General features: G+C 31.0%; 1 protein-coding gene across 1 annotated transcript in view; it reads right to left on the bottom strand.

Annotated features, from left to right (window-relative positions):
* Positions 1-2,305: 2,305 nt before the first annotated feature.
* The window catches only part of LOC145292033 (ganglioside GM2 activator-like), a 39,221-nt gene continuing 16,984 nt past the window's right edge, over positions 2,306-24,542 (bottom strand). The window contains exons 2-4 of the mRNA XM_080138057.1: positions 17,430-17,616; positions 15,981-16,188; positions 2,306-2,447 (exon numbers count right to left, since the gene is read on the bottom strand). Of these exons, the coding sequence (XP_079994183.1) occupies positions 2,328-2,447; positions 15,981-16,188; positions 17,430-17,616 (515 nt within the window). The 3' untranslated portion in view covers positions 2,306-2,327. The remainder of the gene's footprint in view (positions 2,448-15,980; positions 16,189-17,429; positions 17,617-24,542) is intronic.

Here is a 24,542-nt window from a genome sequence, read left to right on the forward strand (position 1 = left end):
TTTTTTTTTTTTTACTTGTAACGTTATGCGGTTTGCTTTCCGTTTGAGATCACGCAGGGAATCTTAACATGGTTCAAATTCAATGCAAATCTGAAATAGTTCTCCAAAGAGATTACTGCATAGAGCGGATTTCCAAAATCATTTAAAACTTTTGAAATTTGTTTCTATCGCGATTTGGAGTGTCGGTAGAAGAAATCGATAAAAGCTTTCATTTTCTCTTTGGGGAACTTTACCCTATCTTTTCTGTTTTTTTTTTCTCGCACCTGGTGCCATTTTAATCATCTTATATGGGTCTGTAAAATTAAACTGTTTATTTTAATCGTCTTTTGGCAACTTAAATTAAAAAAACTCACCCATTAGTCTTTATTTTCGCCAATACTATTATTTTTTATTATATACTATCGATTTCCTTCTGATGCTTACCTTTTTCATGGCCGTCCTGTCTTAAGCCACCGCTGCTATTCAAAGCATACACAAGATAAACAATATTTTTTGTTTTAACTTATTTTAACGTGTTCTCTTTAGAAATAAATGTAATTTAATCCCGTTGAATAAAAAAGAATGATTTAAATAAAAAAAAATATAAAATATATAACTATAATCATATTTATAACCATATTTTCTGCATTTAGTGGCGCTCCTGTGGATTCTGACGACTTTTTTCAGACATTACTTAAAAATATTTTCCCCCCAAAGAGATGAGTAGAAACTTGGTTTTAGTTGTGTTTTTAGTAAGGCCTCCCTAATTTTAATTAGTGCTTGCAGTACTGCTATGGGGGCTTCTTGACTTTGACTTTTTCACTCATCGCTTAAAACATGTTTTCTCGAGACAATAAAAGACAATATAATCTCAAAATCACTTTTTATTTTGAACATTTTTCATTTTACCCTTTAAGGGCCGACGGGTAGAGTAAAGAAAAATAATGATGGGATAGGGGCAGACCGAACTTTTCTCAAAGTGAAAAGTCGTAAAAAGAAAATAATGGCGAGCTTGGAGACTGAAGGAGTCAACGTCAAATCAGGGCTGAAAATCGGTTCTGAAATGGGGAATCGATTTACTAGAACGTTGTATGTGAAACTGAACTCCCTTCTAAATCTTTAAATATTGATTTTTTTTTTTTGCATTATTTTGTTTATAATCTGGAAGCTTAGAGTCCTACAATCCGCAAAAAATATTTTAAAAAAGATGAAAATGAAAAAAAATTGTAATGGGGGTGCCGATTATTCAGGTGCACCTACATATTTAAAAAAAAATTTTTCTTTGTCCAAGTTGATTAAAAAAACTACGTTTTCCGTGTCCCAAATTATTTATTTACGATTATTTTATTTGTATTTTTCATTGCAAGTTGGAATTGTTTTCCAAAACAAAAAAAAAACAAAAAAAACAAAGCAAATATGTTTTTCTAATGTAAAAAAATATACTTGATCAATTTACATATTAAAAAAAATCCTTGTTTTTTAATGACCTAATCCAGTGTAGTTTACCTCCTAAAAAGAAATTTTTAGAAAATACGTTTAAACGGCCCTTAAATATTAAAAAAATCCTTCTTTTATGCAGGATCTTTTTTTTTTTAATAATTAAAATTTTACATTTTAGACTTCGGGATCTAGCGAGACATGCAATCATTAGCACTTTTATTTTTTGCAAGTTTGGTGGCGGGGATGGAGGCAGAAAGGGGAAATATGGTGGGGTGGTATTTTTAAAATACGTAGAAACACTTCAAAACCTGTGTGTGGAGGGACTTTTCATTTATGTTTAGATGTTCTTTGAAAAGGTCCCACCTTACATATTACAGAAAACTATCACACACATACAAAAATAAATAAATAAAGATAAAAAAAAATGGACCTGTACAATGCATACTCCCTCCTTGTATCTTTTTTTTTTTTTCAATTTTTTCCAACGGATTACACCCCTCCTATAAAAAAGGATCTTTCATCTAATCTAAGAGCAACGATGTTAAGATCGTATTATCCAATACATTTCATATTGTTTTCGCTGATCGCCATATTTGTATTCGTGCGCCCGTGCATTCCAATTTTTTTGTTGCGCGTGAAATAGCGTAGTATTTTCACTGATCGCCACGTTTGTTTATGCTCGTGCGTGCATTCAATTTTTGCTCGTTTATACATCATTCCTGTATACTCACTATTCCGTACCTAACTATAACATATACTGACCCAAATGGGTCAGAAGTAGTCTAGTATATATATATATATATATATATATATATATATATATATATATATATAGTTGGTCTTATTTGTGCTTTTTTAACAAATAAAAATGAAATGGACAGAGACATTTATAATGCAATGAAGATTTATTAGCGTTTTCCGCACAACCAACCATGACATCCGGTGCTGACAGACATTTCAACATTTAAGCAGAAAAACTCTTTTTTGTTTTTGTTGTCAATTAATCTGATCTTTGCCTTGAAATGACCCTGCAAAAGAAAATGAAAAGTTGAGAAAAAACATTTTAATAATAATTATTATTATTTTATTGTTTATCGCTGAAATGTGCCGTGCTGGAGTTTCTGTCTAAGTTGGCTTTACATGGGTTCCTCTTTACTTGCCTTCTCGTGAAGGTAGACTTAGACACAATGTCAAGTATTAATGTGGGAAAAATCCATTTCTCAAAAGGGGAATTGTGGATTAAAACAAAAAAATAATGAATTGCCTTAGTCTCGGAGGACCTCTCCATATCTGACCAAGAAAAAATGCTTAAGTACAGTATGAGAAGAGATACCACAACTCGCTTCCAGCGAAATGGCCACGGAGCAAACACACATTTCTTTATCAAACGTATGAAACTTTGCTAATTAAAGCAAAAACCAAACACGACTGGCTGTTTTGGCGTTTTCTATTTTTTATTTTCATTTACAGAGAGCTGGATGAGTTTATTCCTATGCCAGGAATTATCGAATACAATATAAAAACAAGATCCCGTAGCACATCGCTTTCTACATAAATCTGTATAATTCAGGATTTTAAAAAGGTTTAAGAAAAAGAAGGACTCATGCTTCTTTACCTGCAAAAATAATTGTGATTTTCAAAATATTGTTTAACTAAATAAAACAAAACTAAAAGTACGTGCTTCTTCATTTAGTATATTTTATATTTGACTTTGAATTAAATTTAGTTGAAAAATGTTCATTATTATTTCTTATCATATCTATTATGTATTATCAGAAAAAAACTATTCCAAATCGTGGAAATATATTTGAAGCAATTCAGAGTGAGTGGAATCATCTGCCCGCATCAGATAGTTTAAAGTTGACCGGAAGTATGTATGAAATAATTAATTGTTTGCAAATATTCCAAGGCAATTCTATTCCATTCGAACGATGTTTTGTTCAAGTTTTTCGTGTCTCAGTGGATATAATTCATTTATAATTCGTATGAGTACATTTCGATTGATTTATGATGACAGCATGACCAATTTTTAACACGCACACACACACACACACACACACACACACACACACACACACACACACACACATATATATATATATATATATATATATATAGATAGATAGATAGATAGATAGATGTGAGAGTAGTTCCAAAATTATTGCATCCTAGTTTTAACTAAAAAAAAGTTCCAAAATGATTGCATCCTAGTTTTAACTAAAAAAAAGAGCTACGAAGACAGCAGTGGTACTATTAAAATAAGCGAAATCTTATGCTCTAAAATATATTTTTCTACATAGTAACCACAATTTTCAATGCACTTTTGCCAGTGGTGGCTGTTGGTGGTACGTAGGTGTCTAGAGCGCGTTTTTTCACTCACATCTCTGTAGTCACTGTAAACTGATCTCCTAACTCTGTTGATATCAACTGTATCGGCTTTGTAAACGGTGAACAGACTTCGGTGAATATTGATCGGTTCAATTATTTTGCATGGAAGAATTCGATGATGCATCTGCGCTTCTAACGCATGTCTATGGCAGGGGTTGCTTTCTTAGAGTTTCACATCGTCAATATCTGCAACAGAGACATGAAATTTTCAGGCCATGACTGCATAAGTTCAGTCATCAGATTGACCAAAAATAGAAACACACATCGAATATACATGTTATTTAATAAAACGTACTGAACGTAGGTATATTGTACTCAATAAGTAATTTTGTTTATATATATATATATATATATATATATATATATATATATATATATATATATATAGTAAGTTATAAAATATATATGGCGATTAAGCTACACTGAATATTCCGCGTTTCATCCACTCTAGGACTTTTCAGGCTTATGAATATTCAGTGTAGCTTAATCGCCATATATATTTTATAACTTACTAACTAGCTCTATCTACGTATTGAGCACTTTTGAAGTAAATACTTAAAGTTTACGCATAAATTTATACTTTCGTATATTAATTTTATGTGAGTAAATTAAGTAGTTATATATATATATATATATATATATATATATATATATATATATATATATATATATATATATATATATATATATAAACAAAAACAAAAACAAAAACAAAAAAAAATTACTGTTGATTTTTTATGTCGGGACTTTCAACTTGCGTGGCAATAAAACTTCTCAAATGCACTTAGGCTGTGTGGGCTGTTAACTTTGTCAAATTAGCCTGTTCCTTCTTTCATCGGATTATTTCGATTACCGATTATCGATTATCAAAGACATTCCGATACAAGACATATCTAAGCACACTACAAGGCACATAAAGTACTTTCGTGCGAAATTTCAATATTCTCATACGAAAGAAGTCGGATTATGAGAACATTGATTCTTATGCTCATTTCGTGTTAGAAATACTTTACCACTCCATATTTTTGATATTTAATCTTTAATTTTTAATCTTTAATTTTGAATTCATTTTTTTTTTTAATTTTTCATCTCTTTTCACAATGTAATGAACTTTAATAAAACTTTTTTTTTACATTTATGACTAATTTTATACAATGGAGTTTAAATTCATGTCAGTACTAGCAAATTCAGTTTCGCTATTATATTAATTTGCTATTTTAAAAACTCCACGGTTAAGGAAATCTTAATATTTCTTATTTGGGTATCCGGTCAAACAATAAATTAATATAAAATATTATTTACAGTCTTAAATTGTCTTCTTATTTTGGTTATATTGAGCTTTTTTATTTGGTTGCGTTTACTATATAAACATTAATATTTATATTTGCTTGAAATTTACGGAAGATATTTGTTTGTAAACTCTTGATTCTCTCTCTCTCTCTCTCTCTCTCTCTCTCTCTCTCTATATATATATATATATATATATATATATATATATATATATATATATATATATATATAATATGAGGAATAAAAGTTACTTATAAATTTATCATATAAGGAACAAAATTAGAAATAAAAAGAGAAAGGTAAGGGGGAAATTAAAAAAAAATAAGAAAAAACTAAATGCTTCTCATCAGAAGAGGAGAAGAGCTAATATTATACAAAATAAAAGATATAAATAAAAGCTAGCTTAAGAACATTTAGATTGGAAATTAAGAAAATATATATTAAGACATATTAAATACAAAAATTAAAAAACTTTAAGTAGAACGAAAGAATTAAGCATACGTAAATAGGAAGAGAAAGCATTTTAACTATAAATAAAATATTTATCAATATTAAACAAAACTAAAAAAGTAAAAAAAAATGGAAGGATATTATATAAGTAAAAGTAAAACGAAAATAGGGGTCACTAACAGACAATTGGGATCATTAACGAAGAATAGACAATAAAAGAAAGAAAGAGAGGAGAGGCCAGGTGAGGGAAAAGTAAAGATAGTAAGATTAGGAGTAGAAAAAGCAAATAAGGTATACGGAAATGCATATAATAAGGAGCAAAGAAGAAGAAAAAAGTGTAGGAAGGAAAATCCAAACTAAGAAATCCACAGTAAAGTCCTTATAATGTTCCAAATTTTATAAAAGTCAAAGTAAAATCTTTAAAACAGAGAGAGAAAAATGGCGACTGTTTAAAGATCTAATATGTTGAAGTGAGTTACGAGTTAAATCCTGGTCAATTCCTCGTAAAATCTTGAAAATGAATGTGAGCTGAGAGTCAATTCTTGGTAAGAATTCCCAAATAGGAGCATCTACAAAACTATTTCAAGAGCTGATAAAATCTCCTTCGTGATATAATGCAGTCATATGTAAATTTTACTCCTAACTTTTATTTAATATATTTTATCGCTACTCTTAACAATGTTGCTCTTTATTTATCTTGATAAGTTTGCTTTGTTTTAAAGATACATTATTTGCTAGCTTCATTTTATAATATATATAGAAATACATGTATGCATAATATATAATGTAATATATATATATATATATATATATATATATATATATATATATATATATATATATATATATATATATATATATAATCTCCAAGTGTTGTCATGTAAAATCTTGGCAATATGTCGATCTTATGACTATTAGAACGACCGCTTCATGGCACAGTCCAATCATGCCTCTTCATGTTTTTCAAATGTTGATTCATATTTTACTTTCAGGTTGTAAGTTGTACGAACATACAGTATATAAAAAAATCAACCTCGTGTCTAACTCGTAGAAGGTAAGTAGATAGGAATTTCATTGAAACTACAACAAATACGCAGAACCAAAAAAAAAAACTCCACAACATGGATTAGGCAGAATCTAATGAAGACTTCAGAATAGTAAATACAAACAAATAACACAACACTTGCACGACTAATTCCTTATCAAACCAAGTAACACTACTCTCAACAAAATCGATCGATTTATCTTATTGTAATAATAGATCGAGAATAAGTAAATATATGAAAACAATAAATAAATGGACTGACCTTTATCGAGTGCGATTGAAAACTTACCTTTTCATTGACTACGACACCGAACTATAGGGAAAGGTAGTAACACTTTCCCTGGATTCCATTGCTCACCTTTAACCCTGGCAATAATATGCTGATTATTTACAAAGTGGACATCATTATCACTTTGCTATCACTCGATCAAGAATCCAACAGCTGTCTTCGCGCTCCCTAGCGAACATTAAAATTATTAGCTTGTATAAACACGATATTATTACATGACCTAAAATCTAATTAGTAGAAACCAACTTGAAATGTGATTGGATTATTTTAAAAGAATAATAAAACAAACATTTGTACACTCGTACCTTTAGACGTTGAAGAATAATGTCTTAGTATTACACGAAACACCCTAAGAAAACAGAAAAATACATTAGTATAACACAATGAATACAAAATATTGTATGATAAACCATTGTGTGCAAGGAATAATAGATTATAAGAATAACAACTCTTTCATTACGGAGCAGTAAAATGTGAATGCATATATGAATTAATATTAATGATAATTTATATAAATAAAATGTAAATGTTTGTATGTTACTAATAGGTAATCTAAAAAACTAATTTTCTGATTGACTTGAAATATTGCTATCGCATTTTAATCGGATACATACGTGTTTTTATATATTACTTTTTAATTATAACGTTCTACTAAATTTCTATTTAATAACATTTGTGGGTTTTTTTGTAATGAAATAGCCATTTAATTTTATTACCGGATTGAAATGCTTATTTTCCACGAGATTAATTTACAACACTAAAACCGACACTACTTAACAGTTTGTAACGTTATTAGCAAAAAAATAATATTCATTTTTGCCTTCATGGTCAAACATAAAGTTCACCATTAAAAGAAAATAATAACAAAAAAGCGGACAAAACATTTTATGAATTGTAAGAAAAGAAAGAAACGACTTGTTTCCACCATATAATGTGTCTATGTTTATAACATAAAAAATGAAAATGTAGACTTGAACATTAAAAAAAGCGTTGGAAATCGAGGTTTGCCAGAACCAGTGTCGAGTGAAAACCTAGAATTGATATAAAAATGTTCCGCTTACAAAAGGGGACCTCCTGCTTTTGTTTTTAATTAATAACTTGCCTACATGTAATAATCTACAGAAGTACGTTATACTTGATTATATTTTGTATAAATGATTTTACAATGATTTGAATCTGTTTTATTTTTTAGAATTATAAAAACATATTACTTTAATAAAGTAATATGTTTTTATAATTCTAGCAAATCTAGCATATTATAATGCTAGCAAATCCACCCGACGTTGATCAGGACCATATAAGACAATGAGAAAAATTTTGAACACACATGTTATTCTTAAGATAAAGGAATTTTTGAGGTCTATGTATCGTTTGACATATTGAGCAAAATAACATTTTACCTACTCTAGGACGGGTATTACACAACATATGTATGAAATAATTGTACCTTTCCTATGACAGAAATTTTACAGCACGTATATGGAAAAAAATTCCTTACCAAGGGCGGGTAATGTGCAACACATATTTAAAATAATTTACATCATTTTTTATTGTGCTAACTTTTCTATGTGTCGCAGGCAAGAGTTTCTTTGTTTTTACATCAGAATGCTGTAGTGAAGAAGCACCTTATTTCTTAATATTCTTAAATGTCATACTACTTGAATATATTACATGATTTTTGGTTTTGATAACTGATGTATGTCACAGGTAAGATATATCTTGTTTTTCATATGGGTACTATACTGCACAAGTACCTTATTTCCTGGATGGGATACTGTACAAGTAGCTTTTTTCTAATTTTACAACAAAAGAACTCGATACTTTAAAAAATGTCTGTTGTAATAAATTTTCTGTGCGCCTAGAGTAAGTATTTGTTTGCTTTTCAATCTGATGTTATAGTGAAGAAGCGCCTTACTTCTCTTTTAAAAGAAATACTAATCGAATATATAACGTGATTTTCGGTTTTAATAACTTTTATGCACGTCAGAGGTAGGCTACTGTACAAGTACGTCATTTCTAATTTAAAAATGAAAGAACTCGATATATTTTATAACTTTTTTGTTGTGCTAAATTTTCTGTACGTCAGGGGTAAGAATTTGTTTTATCATCTGGGTGATATAGTGAAGAAGCACATTATATTTCATATGTGTCATACTACTCGAATATTTAACGTGATTTACGGTTTTAATAACTTATGTACGTCACAGGTAAGATATTCTTTCTTTTTTCATGTGAATACTATTCTACACAAGTATCTCCTTTCTATTTTTATTATTTAAAAATACCTTATATCTAGAAGTACCTTATTTCTATTTTTATCATTTACCAGTAACTAGCTGACCGAAACATGTTCATGAATATGTAGCGACATATTATTGCTTATGCAAAAACAAATAGAAAGTATATTTTGCCCTACTTCGGTATTAAGCACTGTTGTATTAACCCTGTTAAACTTCATTGGTTACTTTATCAGTGGAAAATATTAACCTTATATATGTAACGTGTATATATATATATATATATATATATATATATATATATATATATATATATATATATATATATATATATATATATAAGTTTCGTGGTTAAATGTTAAATTCTGAAAAAACAACATATAGAGACATATATTCGATTTAAGAATTTATTGTTTGACAAAAGGAATATATAGAATGGGTTATTTTAATTTCCTTAATCCATGGATTTTCAACAATGGCTCATGTCATCAGAGGAAATGAAACGCAGTTAGCAAAATGTTCAGCTGCGAATGGACGCTATTTTGCTTTTCAGCACAATTATTGAAAATAGTTTTTTGAGTGGTTGTGGATAATTATATGGAGAAAATTATACGAAAAGAGAAGTTGATACAACCTGGGTAATTCATTATCGGAAGGAGTACAATGTCGTTCGAGGTTATAAATCCAGGTGGGCAGAAAATAGGCCCATGGGAGAAAGTGATATTCCTATATAGCGAAAGCGTATTGCTCTTTCTTGATATTTCGAAAAGTATACGTGGCAGTCTTATTCGTTGTTGCGTTGAGTGTGTGTTGGTTGCAGTAGTCCAAATGCTTTCTCGGTCTTGAAAAAGTGTATCCGAAATTGGGTGGATATACCATTCCATTGTAATTATCCCCGTGAATAATAGAAATTGAGCATTGAGTTAAGTATGCAATGGACCTCGAAATCAATAGTGTAGGTAGCAAAATAATCGTGGATGTGATATTCAGAACGGTGCGTTGGACGGCTTGCTTCAAGTGTGAAGCTCTGTAGAAAGATAGTTCGTTCTATAAAGTGGGTGAGGGAAGCATTTTAGATAAAGGAAAGAGGAGAGTGAGGTGAAATAGAGAGGGTAAAGAGAGAGGAGGGGTTAAAGTTGGGCGAGCATACAGGTTCCTAATTGAATGTTTTCGGCGTGAGGGGAGAGGATTTGTATTTTAGTATTCTTTAAAAGGTTTGACCTTTTGATTTTAAGTTCAAGTGGGAAATGGATATTCTTGTGAATTTCAATGGGTGTGCGTGATAAGAGGTGGGTGTGCTGTTTTTTGCTGTGCGGATGGGTGAGCCGATGAGGTGAAGATAGAGACGATTCATGGTGTGAAAATTTGGAATGTTTGAAGGGTTACTTAATTAAGTGAGTTTAAGGTTGGGTTCTTTTAATTTTGAGTGTATATTTAAAGGTGACTTGATTAGTTGAGATAGGTCCGTTCAATACGCTTGTTGTCGTAATGTGATCTGGTTTAATTAAGTTAGTTTAAATTTTATTTAAAATACACATATTTCTGTTTAGAGGCGATCTATGGAAAAGTTTGTCTCGTTGTTTGTTGAGTTGGAATTGATGTTTGAGTGAGTGCTTTATATACTGTGGCTAATTAGATATTTTTATAATGGGGAGAATTTATTTAAATGTGGAGCTGGGTATGGGGTCGCCCAAGCGTAGTTGATTTTAACTATTTATATAATGATTACTTGTATATCAACCTGTAAAACCTAAACATAAGTAAAGATATAAGCACATATATACCCACAGACACACATACATACATACATATACATATATAGACATACGCATATACATATACATAGAATACACTTACGTACAAACGCTGATCCATACCATGCTTACATAAATACAGACTTATATACATACGCATCGTTATACTAATGCACATCAGCACTCAATTACATCATATATACATATCATAACGCAAACACGCATATTAGAGAAGGGAACTACTTATACAGCCGGGCGATTATGCATCCGGGCGATTATATATACTACTCATTCTTATCCCAAACAAGGCATATTGTCACTTGGATTGTCAAGCAGGGGGCTAGGAGGAGTTGAGCAGCGAAATATCTGTTCACATTATGGTGGAATATAATTTTGTAATGAAATTAGTGTAGGAAAAGAGGCGAAGGGATATTCACTGACAATTTTACTTTGTTTCTTTTGTGTGTATTGTTTTAGCCGAGAGTGAACGTTCTGCTTTGTAATTTTTAATTTTCATCCGAACCGCAACTTCTAGAGGTAAGTTGGCTTAGATAGAGTCGAAAAACACCCTTTTCACCCGAAATGCTTATGTTCTATCCATGATTTAAAAATATCTTCGTAAATAAAACTGTGTGTAATAATAAGAAATGAAAACAAACATTGAATTAAAAAAACGAATAGTAAACTTATGAAATGTTATTTTTAAAATAGTTATGCGCATTAATTAAGTCGAGTATGCTAATCACGTGTACAAATGGAGTATATTATAAAAGCGGATATTTTTATGCAATTAAGGTTATAATGTCATTATCACTGCGTGAATGACCCAAATCTATATATTTAAAAAATAATCTACAAAAATAGATAAAACTACAAAGGAAAATATAGGGATGACGGAAATGACCCAACAGTAAACGGATAAGATAAGGCAAGCAGTCACAAACATATTTAAACAGATCTAGTTCAATAATCGATATAAAACCACAACCAAAATAGTCTCGTGCTTGAACTTAATCTAAAATTATAAAAGTGCATATTTTAATGTTCGATAACCTTATTAGTTCTATAAGAATTATATAAACATAAGACAAACTCTTTTATTTGTGTCTGTTTTTTTCTATAAAAATGTTTATTTAACGCGAACCCCGAAAAGTATATTTTCTTCGATTATCTAATTTTACCTCAAACAATGCTAAAATGTTTTTATCCAATAAAATGGCTGGAAAGTACGAAATTAAGCAAACTCAAAGGAGCAAGTGATTGAGCTATTATATTTGTTTGCGGTCAGTGAAGTAGAAATCATTCTAGACTGAAGAAATTTTTAAATCTTGACCTCTTTTCGGAACCCGGGTTTTATCTACATTAAACCTCGATTTTGTCTCTAACCTTGCCCTCGTGGGGAGGCAAGTAAATAGGGGCATGGTGAATTTATAAATGCCGTAAGTGTAAATATTTTGACAGATTTTTTTTTAAATATTGATAACGAAGAACGGTTAACAGAAATTTAGTATATGATCATCGTTTCAACATCTTAATAAAGTCACAGTAATTCTGAGTTTCAATTTTCCAGATTATGCATTTCATAATTTTCGATTTTTTTTCTTTCTATGACGCCAAGAATTATAGAATCAATTAATCGCCTTACTTTTTTATGACGACAATCAGGGGAAAATTTTGCAGAAATAGGAACTTCTGTCAACCATGGATTTAAAAGATAATAATCTAAATATGCTAAGATGTCTTGATATTGCATATTATTAATATTGCATATTATTAATATTGCATTGTCTTGAAATTGCATCTTCTTGATATTAACTATTATTAAATTGTATGTTCCTGATATGTCATATTATGGATGTTGCATTTTATTGATACTGCATTTTATTAATGTTGCATATTATTAATATTGCATTGTCTTGAAATTGCATCTTCTTGATATTAACTATTATTAAATTGTATGTTCCTGATATGTCATATTATGGATGTTGCATTTTATTGATACTACATTTTATTAATGTTGCATATTGTTAATATTGCATAGTACTGATATTAAATATTCTTGATATTACGTATTGTTGATATATATTATTGATATTGCATAGTTTTGGTATTGCATACTTTTCTTTTGCATATCTTACTATTGCATATTCCTGATATTGCATATTTTTATATTGCAAATTATTGATATTTCAGTCTCTTTGTATTGCATATTCTTGATATTGCATATTCTTTATATTGCATATTCTTTATATTTCATGCTCATGCTATTTCATGCTCCTGATATTGCACATGCTTAATATTGCATGTTATATTGTATATACTTTATAGTAAACATTATGTATCGCATAATGTTTATATTGTATATGCTTGATATTGTATGCGCTTGATATTGTATATTATTGATAATAAATAATACTGATGATTTATATTATTGATATTACATACTATTGATATTCCATAGTATTGGTATCATATAACATTGATATTGCATATTATTTATATTGCATATTGATATTGCATGTTGTTGAGCACTAAGGTTTTGATGGACGAGTCCAAAATGCTAACTCATTAATAGCGTTTTACCTCTCAACCAAATGAGAACTTCTACAACGAATATAATTATGTAGTTATCTTTCAATGACGGCGAGAATTCCAGAACTGAAAAGCACATTATTCGACCTAATCAAGCTGCCACTCACCTTTCTCTTTTCGCACGACACCAACGATCTGGCCTCTTTATTCTCATAACTACGTCGTCTCTAGTCTGCACAAACGCGCGGGAAGATGTTTGGTACTAGCAAAAATATAAACTGTTTGTTGAACTTAACACTTTTTATGATCAAATAAAGTTTTCACTATTTTTCTCATAAACAAATTGATATCATATTAGTATTGAAAGACTTAAACCATTCTTTTGTTCCATTCTTTATATTTTGTTCTCATTTTCTCCTTTTAATTTTGTAAATAATTACAATTACAGCTGATTTAGAGCAAAACAAAAACAAAAAACCCGTACCATTTCATTTTTAAAGGTAGCAATTGATTGATAATTCAACGCAAAATTTTATTTTTTAATTAATATTTATCGCATGAAAAAATTTCGTGATAAGAAATACCTAAAAATATTCACTAATAATATAAATCAGCCACATGAAAAGTAAAATAAATAAATTCTATATGGTAGTCATTTTTTCTAAGCAATAATTATCTCTATTAATATATATATATATATATATATATATATATATATATATATATATATACATACATCAATTCGGGAGACGAATATTTCGTTGTTTCAGCACGTGTAATTTAGCAGGTTATACTGAAGTACTTGCTAAAAGCATCTTCAGAGCTGTATGTTTTTGCAGAGAGGTTTATCCTATGTATTTATGTATAAAGATGATACTACTAAAAATAAACTATGCAACTGCTGTATTTGTATAAATAGCACCAATCATAATGTTATGAATATGATAAAAAGACATAAATAATATAAATTTTCTTATTATTTAATAAGAGTTTGACAAAAATGCCATAACAGTAAACACTAGAACTGGGAGTGTACAGTGAACTAACTGGAACAATTCACGATTTAGTAGAAGTGGAAGACACACGCATATGTATTTATGATTAGTATATCTTATTATATATGATGACATTCCTGAATATAAAATATATAAATGCCACTGCACTACCTAAGTATTTATTACAAATTAAAAGAATAACGTAAGATATCTTTGGGATAACAGAAGATTGTTTAAAACCACATCTTTACACTAGCGTATAAATATATAAAAATATAAATATATAGCATATAAAATAATGTTATTTATGTATAATCACACATTCAACGCGATTTTTGTTCATATTTTGAAGTATAACCATCGCTTTGAAAATGGAGATCTTATAAAACATAAGTAATAAATCTATTAGTCGGTTAATTGAATTTTTATTTCTCACTCCACCAACACAAAACAAAGAAAAGGCTTCTACCACATTTCTCCCCTCCTACCAAAACTAGCATTAGTGAAAAAATTTAGACATCGTGCACACACACACACACACACACACACACACACACACACACACACACACACACACACACACACACACACACACACACACACACACACACACACACATATCATGAAACTTTCTATTTATTTACTTTTTATTTTATTGTATTATATTTATTAATTTATTTTTTATACTTATAATATCTAATTTATTTATTTTGATCATTTATTTTACTTGTTTATTCTTTCATTCTTCTTTTCTATTGATACGAGCGCGTCTTAACTAAACGCATATGTTAGACGCAACCATTAAACGTTCAATAAGACACGTGACACACTAGCCGTTAACCGAAAAAAGCCACTATATTATTAAACATTCAGTTTATTTGAACAGTTCGGTTACTTGCAATTCAGATAATAGAGCCACATATTATCAGTTAGGGAAGTGATACGCAAAAAACGTTGTTGAGAGTTGAGCCTGAAACAGTGCGTATTCTCTCCTGAGAACCCATTACTTAAAAACTAAAGTATAATATTCCACAATTTAAAACAATCTACAAACTAATTTATGAATAAAATAACTACACAAGAAAGTGACAAAACGATCCCTATTTCTATCCTGATGATCTGACACTAACTGGAAGCCAAAAAGAATTATTTGACATTTGAAAACAGCTAAAGATATAATTATATTCAAACCTACAATGTCTTGAATGAAACCCACGGAACAGACGATTCGTTGAGCATTTTTGTTCTTCCGTTCCATATTAAATTCATATAACGCATAAAATATCGTGGCTAAGACATCTATTTGATTTTTAAATAGGCTACCCTATATTTAATCATGATTATTTTTATTTTGAAGTGAATACATACATATATACTTACATTATTATTATTATTATTATTATTATTATTATTATTATTATTATTATTGTTGTTGTTGTTGTAGTAGTAGTAGTAGTCTCAGTCCCTGTAAGTGTATTAATTTATTCTCATTTAAAATTTTTAGTGCAGTAGTAGTAGATTTTTTTAGGGGTAAATAAAGAAAGTAGCACCACTAGCAAACACCTTACAGATTTAACTTACCTGCAAAAAAGTTTTCATGACGGATGAAGTGGCAGGAAGCGTAAATTCCGCTTTCGTTACTTTAATTTTCTGTGGTGGCACCGGGCATTTGTAGGTCAAACCTTTGCTGTGGTAAAGCTTCTTTAGAACAGTTGCAATTGGGCCAAGTAAACCGCCATAATTCTTCTTTTCCATATCATCCAACAAAGTACACGTATCTGGGTATGTACTGAAATATGACCGATTAAATATTAAGGCTGATAGAGAAATAATGTCGCGTTTCATATTATTGATATTTTGTTAGTGTGGAAATAAGAATTGAGAGATACAAAAGGCTTTAATTGTAAATTCCATGTCATAATTTTTGAAAACTACTTAATCAAACATTGACTATATAATTTATCGTTTATCAGCATCCAAAACCATTGTGAGCTAATTTGTTTGCGAAATTCTGACTTTTTGGAGCTTTATTCTAACATATTTTCGATTGAAACTACTACAACGGTTTTTGTGACTGAACAAGTATATGGCCTCGTAATTGATTTTTAATTATAACGTATGATTGAAAGTGAATAATTCATTATAATAAACGATGACCAGATCATCAGCTTAATCGAGGATATTTTTCCAAAATCCTGTAACACAACAAAAGATGATGGTAGCCGTGTTTATGTTGGATACCTGATTATCAAAATTGGCGAGATGCACAAGAAAGTGTGCATTCGGCATCAGTCAACAGAAAAATGCCGGAATGTTGTAGCATAAATTTTTGAAGCTTGATAAATTCGGTTACAAAATTCAGCAGATTAACAATATTCACCAGACCTCTCTTCGCACAAACTACTTCTTTAAACATATCAATGACTGGATAAAAAAACTTTAGAACATATATCCGGTTGAAAATCGCTGGAGAATTTGAAAGATTACGTTTTTTGAGTTTGGTGAAAATAAATCGATTTCAATGATGCACTAAAAAAACAAAAAGTTACATCGCTGTGAAAACAATAACAAAATTAAAAATAATAAAATAATACAATTATTCTTTATCTCAAAAATCTAAAATATAATTTCAAAGATGTTTATAATTCAATATATTAATTTTTAGAATGATTTGGTCAATTCAGTACTCCGTTGTAATTAGTATCAATGATCACAAAATAATGATTGAATATTTCTAGATTTGAGAGCACGTGGACGAAATATAATTTTGAAAGTATTTGTTGGTAATAATTAACGCTAATTAATTTTGGACTTTTGGTCAGGAAAACATGTAGTATTTGTTCCGATTCTACACTTAATCTATTATTTTCTCTTCCAGTAAAGAAGTACTACACCTAGTTAGTTTTTATTTTGTTCCAATCCAACGTGCTCTTTGTTTTGGGGGAGGATAGCTGGATTTTCTCCCACATTAAAAACTGACCTTGTGTCTAACTATGTCTTCGTGGATGGGGCAAACAAATAGGAACTCACCAAGAACCAAATTTCGATATGCACGGTACTGGAACATTAATGAGGGCTTGCTTCTTCACTGAAATTTCAACCCGAGATGAATTGATTGGAGCCAATGTTTCTTCTTCCATGGTGACGTAAAATTTACCGGGTGATGGAAGTGGAGATGGGGATACTTTAAGCTCTTTTATTCGGATGATTCCAGGTTCTATAAAAAGATTGAAAAGACAAAGAAAATCAGCAATATGCCCCTCTGTGTTCTGTCTTATTAAATGTTAACATATATCAAAAGATATTACTCGTTCTTCTCTGCGTTCAGATATTATCTTTTCTTTAATATTTACATTTTAAATGTAACGCTAAATTTCCTCTGTTGCAGCGATAACAGACACCTTAAAATATAATTGGGCAAGTGCCATGATGAAAAATATCTTTTCTTCACGAAGCAAAATGGAATAAAAATAAAAAGCTTTAGTCAAAGAACGTGAATAAAAACCGAAGAAGTTATCTTTAAACTTTAATATTGTAACATAAAAAAAACTTATTATAAGTGTCAACTTAATGCTTTAGCTGCCTATTCTAATATATATGCTTGAGTTTTCCTATATGTCCATTTATTTGTGGTTTCTATAGGGTTGTCGCTTATTGTCTATTTGTGTTGGAATATATTTTATTGCTTTTATGTTTGCACCATTATCACACACATAAGAAATAAACACAATCCTTGTGACAGAACCACAAATGATCCTGGGACTGTTGCCGTCACATAAACAAATATCTGAAATATGATATCATAAAAGTTGTGGAACCAAGCAGAAATATTTAAGTGTCATGATTGACAATCGCTCCTTGATGGCGTGTATACGCGATTCGCTCGAAAACTTAGCGAATGTGCCCTCTTTCCATTACTAGAATATAGCAGACATTATAAAAATAAACAAAATATAAATATTGTTTATTATAAAAATAAATAAAATATAAATATTGTTTATTATAAAAATAAACAAAATATAAATATTGTTTATTATAAAAATAAATAAAATATAAATATTGTTTATTATAAAAATAAATAAAATATAAATATAGCAGACATTATAAAAATAAATAAAATATAAATATTGTTCATTATAAAAATAAACAAAATATAAATATTGTTTATTATAAAAATAAATAAAATATAAATATTGTTTATTATAAAAATAAATAAAATATAAATATTGTTTATTATAAAAATAAACAAAATATAAATATTGTTTATTATAAAAATAAATAAAATATAAATATTGTTTATTATAAAAATAAATAAAATATAAATATTGTTTATTATAAAAATAAATAAAATATAAATATTGTTTATTATAAAAATAAATAAAATATAAATATTGTTTATTATAAAAATAAATAAAATATAAATATCAATAGAGTGTACAGAAGAAAATAGACAAATTGGATCTTATTATGGAAGCATCACTAAACAGCTTCAACTCAACTAAACAGAGAATTTCAGACACATTCAAGCACTCTGAAAATATTATAGTTCTTGGAACATAACCTGCAAGATGCTGAAAACAAGAAAATGCTGAACAATGACAAATCACGAGTAAAAGTTTGGCACTATATAAACACTGAAACTGTAGGCACTACTTACCGTGGAATATCAGAACTTACTCAAGAAGAAATTGAACAAATCAAGTATATTCGAAACGAGGATGAAAGAAACGAAAGCTTGACGGAAGCAAAACAGAAGTGAACTCTACTCCAAAAGAGTAGATCAATAACTTCGGGAGAGAGATTAGACTCAAATTTTAAATTCCAAATCTAAAATGAAATGCTAAAACTGTAAATGAAGTTGAGGAGACAGAAACGACGGGAGAGAACGAATACCACTGATAAAGAAAAAGATAGGATATACAAAAAGATGAAAAACTAGGGCAAAAGATGCCAGTAAAAGAACAGGGGCAGATAAAAACAGATACAATGCAACAAAAATAACATTTACTAATAATAAATGTCAGATTTACCGAATCGTAACTTGAGGAACGTCAAAAAACGGATCACTTACATGTGGTGGAAATAAAACACTTCTGGAATTATATATGGGAAAAACAACAAGACCACAGCAGAAATGCCGCGTAATAGAAAAGTATGAAAAGTTGTCTTCGTAAAATTTAAAAAAAAGAAAAAACTGAAATTAATGAAAAGACCCTCTAGTTGACCACAAGAAAAATGACAAAATCGAAAGGGCCTGCCATGATGAAATGCATAGCTCTACACCGTCTATGAAGATGTAAATACGAAACAGTCGAACCTTAATGCATGATTAAAAGAGAAAAAATAATCTAAAAAAGACATTGGGAATGTCGCCAGGCAACTAAAATCCAACATCCTTCCTACTAATCATGTGTAAAATAGCAATATCACAAATAGGCAAAAAAATCTATCATTCCTTTAATAATTGCATACTTTTAATTGAGGAACATGTACGAGTTTAAAGATATGAAGGAAAACATGACATGCTATATATTGAATAGAAGATATTAAACAAAACAAATACAAAAAAATTACACAACTATGACATGAGTTAATACATGAATGCATACGACATAATCCCTCAAATATGAATAAATTAATAATCAAATATGTTTAAAATACATGGCACAATTTTATGGAGAAATCAATGAAAACAGGCGGTTGTAAAATAACAATAACGGATTAGTTGGGGATATTTACGTCGAGAGGGTACAGCTGCTTTAAGTTCGTCAGAGCACATTCCATTAAGAGGTTTGTTAGATAAGTCCAGGGGCGCAGCATTTCGGCGATGGGACATAGACTGGAGTTTGGCTGACAGTGCAAACCTATTAGGTTGGCGACTCTCTTTTTTAACCCTGGTTAATAACGAGAGACCAGTGGTAAATGCACTAGCGAAGATATTGCAACAATATCCCATGCATAGGCGTATAATGACTGTGAGTAAATGTACAAAATACTCTCATGTGTGAGTTACCTTCTAGCATGGTAGAGGGAGCCCACATTGTTTGCAACAACCTTGGCAATGACCTCAATGTATTTGTTCCAATTCATGTTGCCTGTAAATGTTAAAACGAGAAGTTTGAACGAAGTAGTGTATTGACCCCTCATGGCAATCAGTGGTCGAGAATGTTTCTTGTAATTATTAAAAGAACGAACTTAGTCTTGGCAACATTGAATGTTACCATCCATTTACGACCTCATTCCACTACAGACTAGGGGTTTCTTTTAAGATTTTAGCCATTATTATCAGGGGGTTCATTTATGAATATAAGGGAAAATAAAAGTCCGAATATGGAACTTTTGGTCCACCCGCATTTATATCATGTTGTTTTGACGTACAACACATATATTTTCTTATCTTAGAAGCATTTGATAATGTTAAATATTTTTCCAGTAATCCCGTATGATTTAAGTTTCATGAGAAAACCATCGTACCAAAAACTGCCTTATCCAGTGTGTTAGATATACGTTAGAGATATAACAGTTAGGATATTTGCAGTAGAACGGGTTTGACTAAATTCATACAGTCGGTGGAAAAGAAGTTTATTATGTATGAAGTGGTAGACTAGTGTTTAATTTATTAAGGACTCAAGCGGGAGAATACTAATGGGTTAGCGTTAATTGAGCGGATCAATTTTTAAAAAAAATGTTACAATAGAAACAATTTTTTAAAATTGAGTGGATCAATTTTAAAAAAAAATGCTACAATAGAAGCAATTTTTTAAAATTGAGTGGATCAATTTTTTTTTAAAATGCCACAATAGAAGCAATTTTTTTAAAAATTGGTACAATAGAAGCAATTTTTTAAAAATTGGTACAATAGAAGCAATTTTCCAGCAGTCAATGAAGCAAAATTCGCAAAGGCATTTGTTAGAGTTTGGATAAAACCGAGGCAACCTCAGCGAAGCATTTTCTTAATAGTGTTGCCGAAATAAAATCAGGCCCAGGTACGTAAGTTTTTATGAACTCACGAACATAGAAAAAAGTGATTTTTACATAATCGAACAAGGAAATTTTGGAAAGGTTGTTTCTTGGGTCTAAAGTGGAGTAAGGGGGCAAGACGTCGGGCAAGCGAGTTCGCATTTTCGGTTGCCGTACAATCGTGACTTCTGGAAAATCTACAACAGTGTAGTAAATAATGGGCAATCAACGATTCCCCCACTAACCAACAATCACGAGGTTCTTTGCTCAGCAACCGAGAAGGCTAACATGCTTGCCAGTCGGTTTGCCTCCAACTCTACACTGGACCCTTTAAACCACCCCCTACCTGACTTTCCTATGCGGACAGACGCCAAGCTAGACGATCTGGAAATCACCCCTGCTCAGGTGCATGCTATCATAAAAAACCTTGACACTTCCAAAGCATGTGGACCCGACCTCATCCCAGCTGTGCTATTAAAAAAGTGCTCAGCCGAAGTAGCTCCAGTTCTCTCCAAACTCTACAACAAATGCCTTAATGAATCTTGCTTTCCGAGCTGCTGGAAAACTGCTTCTGTGGTACCAGTATTCAAGAATTCTGGCGAAAGAACTGACCCATTAAATTATCGCCCTATTAGCCTCCTCCCACTTTTTGCCAAAATATTTGAGACCTTAATTAACCATGCTCTAGTCCAGCACCTTACAGATGCTAAACTTCTGACCGACCATCAATATGGATTTAGACAAGCCCGTTCCACGGCAGACATCCTCACTGTAATCTCTGAACGCATATACCATTCACTGGATAAAGCGGGAGAGGGCAGAGCGGTAGCTCTAGATATATCTAAGGCTTTTGACAGGGTATGGCATGAGGGTCTCCTCAGGAAGATTAGATCTTACGGTATCACTGGTAGAATACTTAACATAATTAAATCCTTCTTAGATAAGAGAAAAATCCAGGTTGTCCTCGACGGTCGTACGTCTAAACAATATAATATAAATGCCGGAGTGCCCCAGGGATCTATCCTTGGTCCTCTGCTGTTCCTGATATTCATAAATGACCTCCCCGATAAAATTGCCTCTGAGATGGGTATATATGCTGATGACACCACACTCTATAGCAGGCACGACAGGAAAACAAATGAACATATATCTAAAGTAATGGCAGAAACACTGGAGGATGACCTCAAATCAGTAGTGGAATGGGGACAAAAATGGATGGTAACGTTCAATGCCACCAAGACAAAACTGGTTTCATTCAATAATTACAGGAAACCTTCTCTACCACCTATAGCAATGGCCAACAACTCTTTAGCTGAGAGTACGTCTTTCAAGCTCCTTGGCCTAACGTTCACAGGAAACATGAGCTGGAACAATTACATCGAGGGCATTGCCAGGGCCGCTGCGAGGAAGGTGGGCTCTCTCTACCGTGCTAGAAAACTTCTAACACCCGAAAGTATCCTGTACCTCTATAAGGCCACTATTCGCCCATGTATGGAGTATTGCTGTCATATTTGGGCCGGTGCATCGGCTACTAGTCTCTCTCTCCTTGACAGGGTTCAAAAGAGAGTCGCAAATCTGATAGGCCCTGAACTGGCATCAAAACTTCAGCCTCTGTCCCATCGTCGAAACGTTGCATCCCTCTGCCTGTTCTACAAGTATTATAATGGTGAATGCTCTGAAGAACTGCAAGCACTTGTGCCCCCACGACGTGAACACCCTCGACAGACCCGACAAGCTGCAAAATCCCACCCCCACACTGTAGAGATCCCTAGATGTAAAAGATCGTTCTACTCCAGTAGTTTCTTCCCCAGAACTGCTAGACTTTGGAATTCCATTCCAGGTCACTGCTTCCCCAACTGTACTGACATGCATAAGTTCAAGTGCAACGTGAACCAACATCTCGCTGCCCTAATCCCTACATAGTGCCCCAGTAGATGTTTCCCCTGATAGTAGCCCCCTACACCAAAGTGGCAATGTGCCTTGTTTGGGGTGAAAATATAATAAAAAAAAAAAAAAAAAAAAAAAAAAAAAAATTAAAGATTATTGTATTTTGGCGTTTGTCTACTTCTGTGCCAACAGAAACATGTGGTTGGTTGACAAAACAAGAATAGACAGAGTGCACATTACTAAGGCAGTTGTTTTTACGATGCCAATACCCGAATTCGAATCTCACATAAGTCTCCATTATTTCTGTGTGGTAATGCCTAATTGTGATATTAATAACTCCCTTTTCTAGATGCTTATTTCTAGATTCTTATTTCTAGATGCTTATTTCTGGATGCTCATTTCTAGATACTTATTTCTAGATGCTTATTTCTAGATGCTTATTTCTAGATGCTTATTTCTAGATGCTTATTTCTAGATGCCTATTTCTAGATGCTTTTTTCTGGATGCTTATTTCTAGATGGTTATTTCTAGATGCTTATTTTTAGATGTTTATTTCTGGATGTTTATTTCTAGATGCTTATTTCTGGATGCTTATTTCTGGATGCTTATTTCTAGATGCTTATTTCTAGATGTTTATTTCTAGATGCTTATTTCTAGATGCTTATTTCTAGATGCTTATTTCTAGATGTTTATTTCTGGATGCTTATTTCTAGATGCTTATTTCTAGATGCTTATTTCTGGATAATTATTACTAGATGCTTATTTCTGGGTGATTATTTCTAGATGCTTATTTCTAGATGCTTATTTCTGGATGCTGATTTCTAGATGTTTATTTCTAGATGCTTATTTCTAGATGTTTATTTCTGGATAATTATTTCTAGATGCTTATTTCTGGATGCTTATTTCTGAATGCTTATTGCTAGATGCTTATTCCTGGATAATTATTTCTAGATGCTTATTTCTGGATGATTATTTCTAGATGCTTATTTCTGGATGCTTATTTCCGAGAAATGCAGCTTGTGAAACTTTCATCCTGCTTACTTTTATTTTCTTTCCAGCCTATAACATTGGTTTTCTCAAGACTAAAGCCAATAGACATCTGTCTTTGCAATAATTTTTCCTTTATTGCTAAATTTATGCTAACTTTGGTCGATTTCCACACAAAAAAAATCTAACAGAATATTTAATTTGATAAGATTTTTTTATAAGTTTAAAAACATTTACAGAAAATAACATTACATGAATATTTTTTAAGCTGAGAGATGTTTTGGATGATTATCCGCCAAAACTAAGCAT

Source organism: Euprymna scolopes, chromosome 13 (assembly GCF_053919585.1).
Source record: "Euprymna scolopes isolate OS-2025 chromosome 13, ASM5391958v1, whole genome shotgun sequence".
NCBI lineage: Eukaryota > Metazoa > Mollusca > Cephalopoda > Sepiida > Sepiolidae > Euprymna > Euprymna scolopes.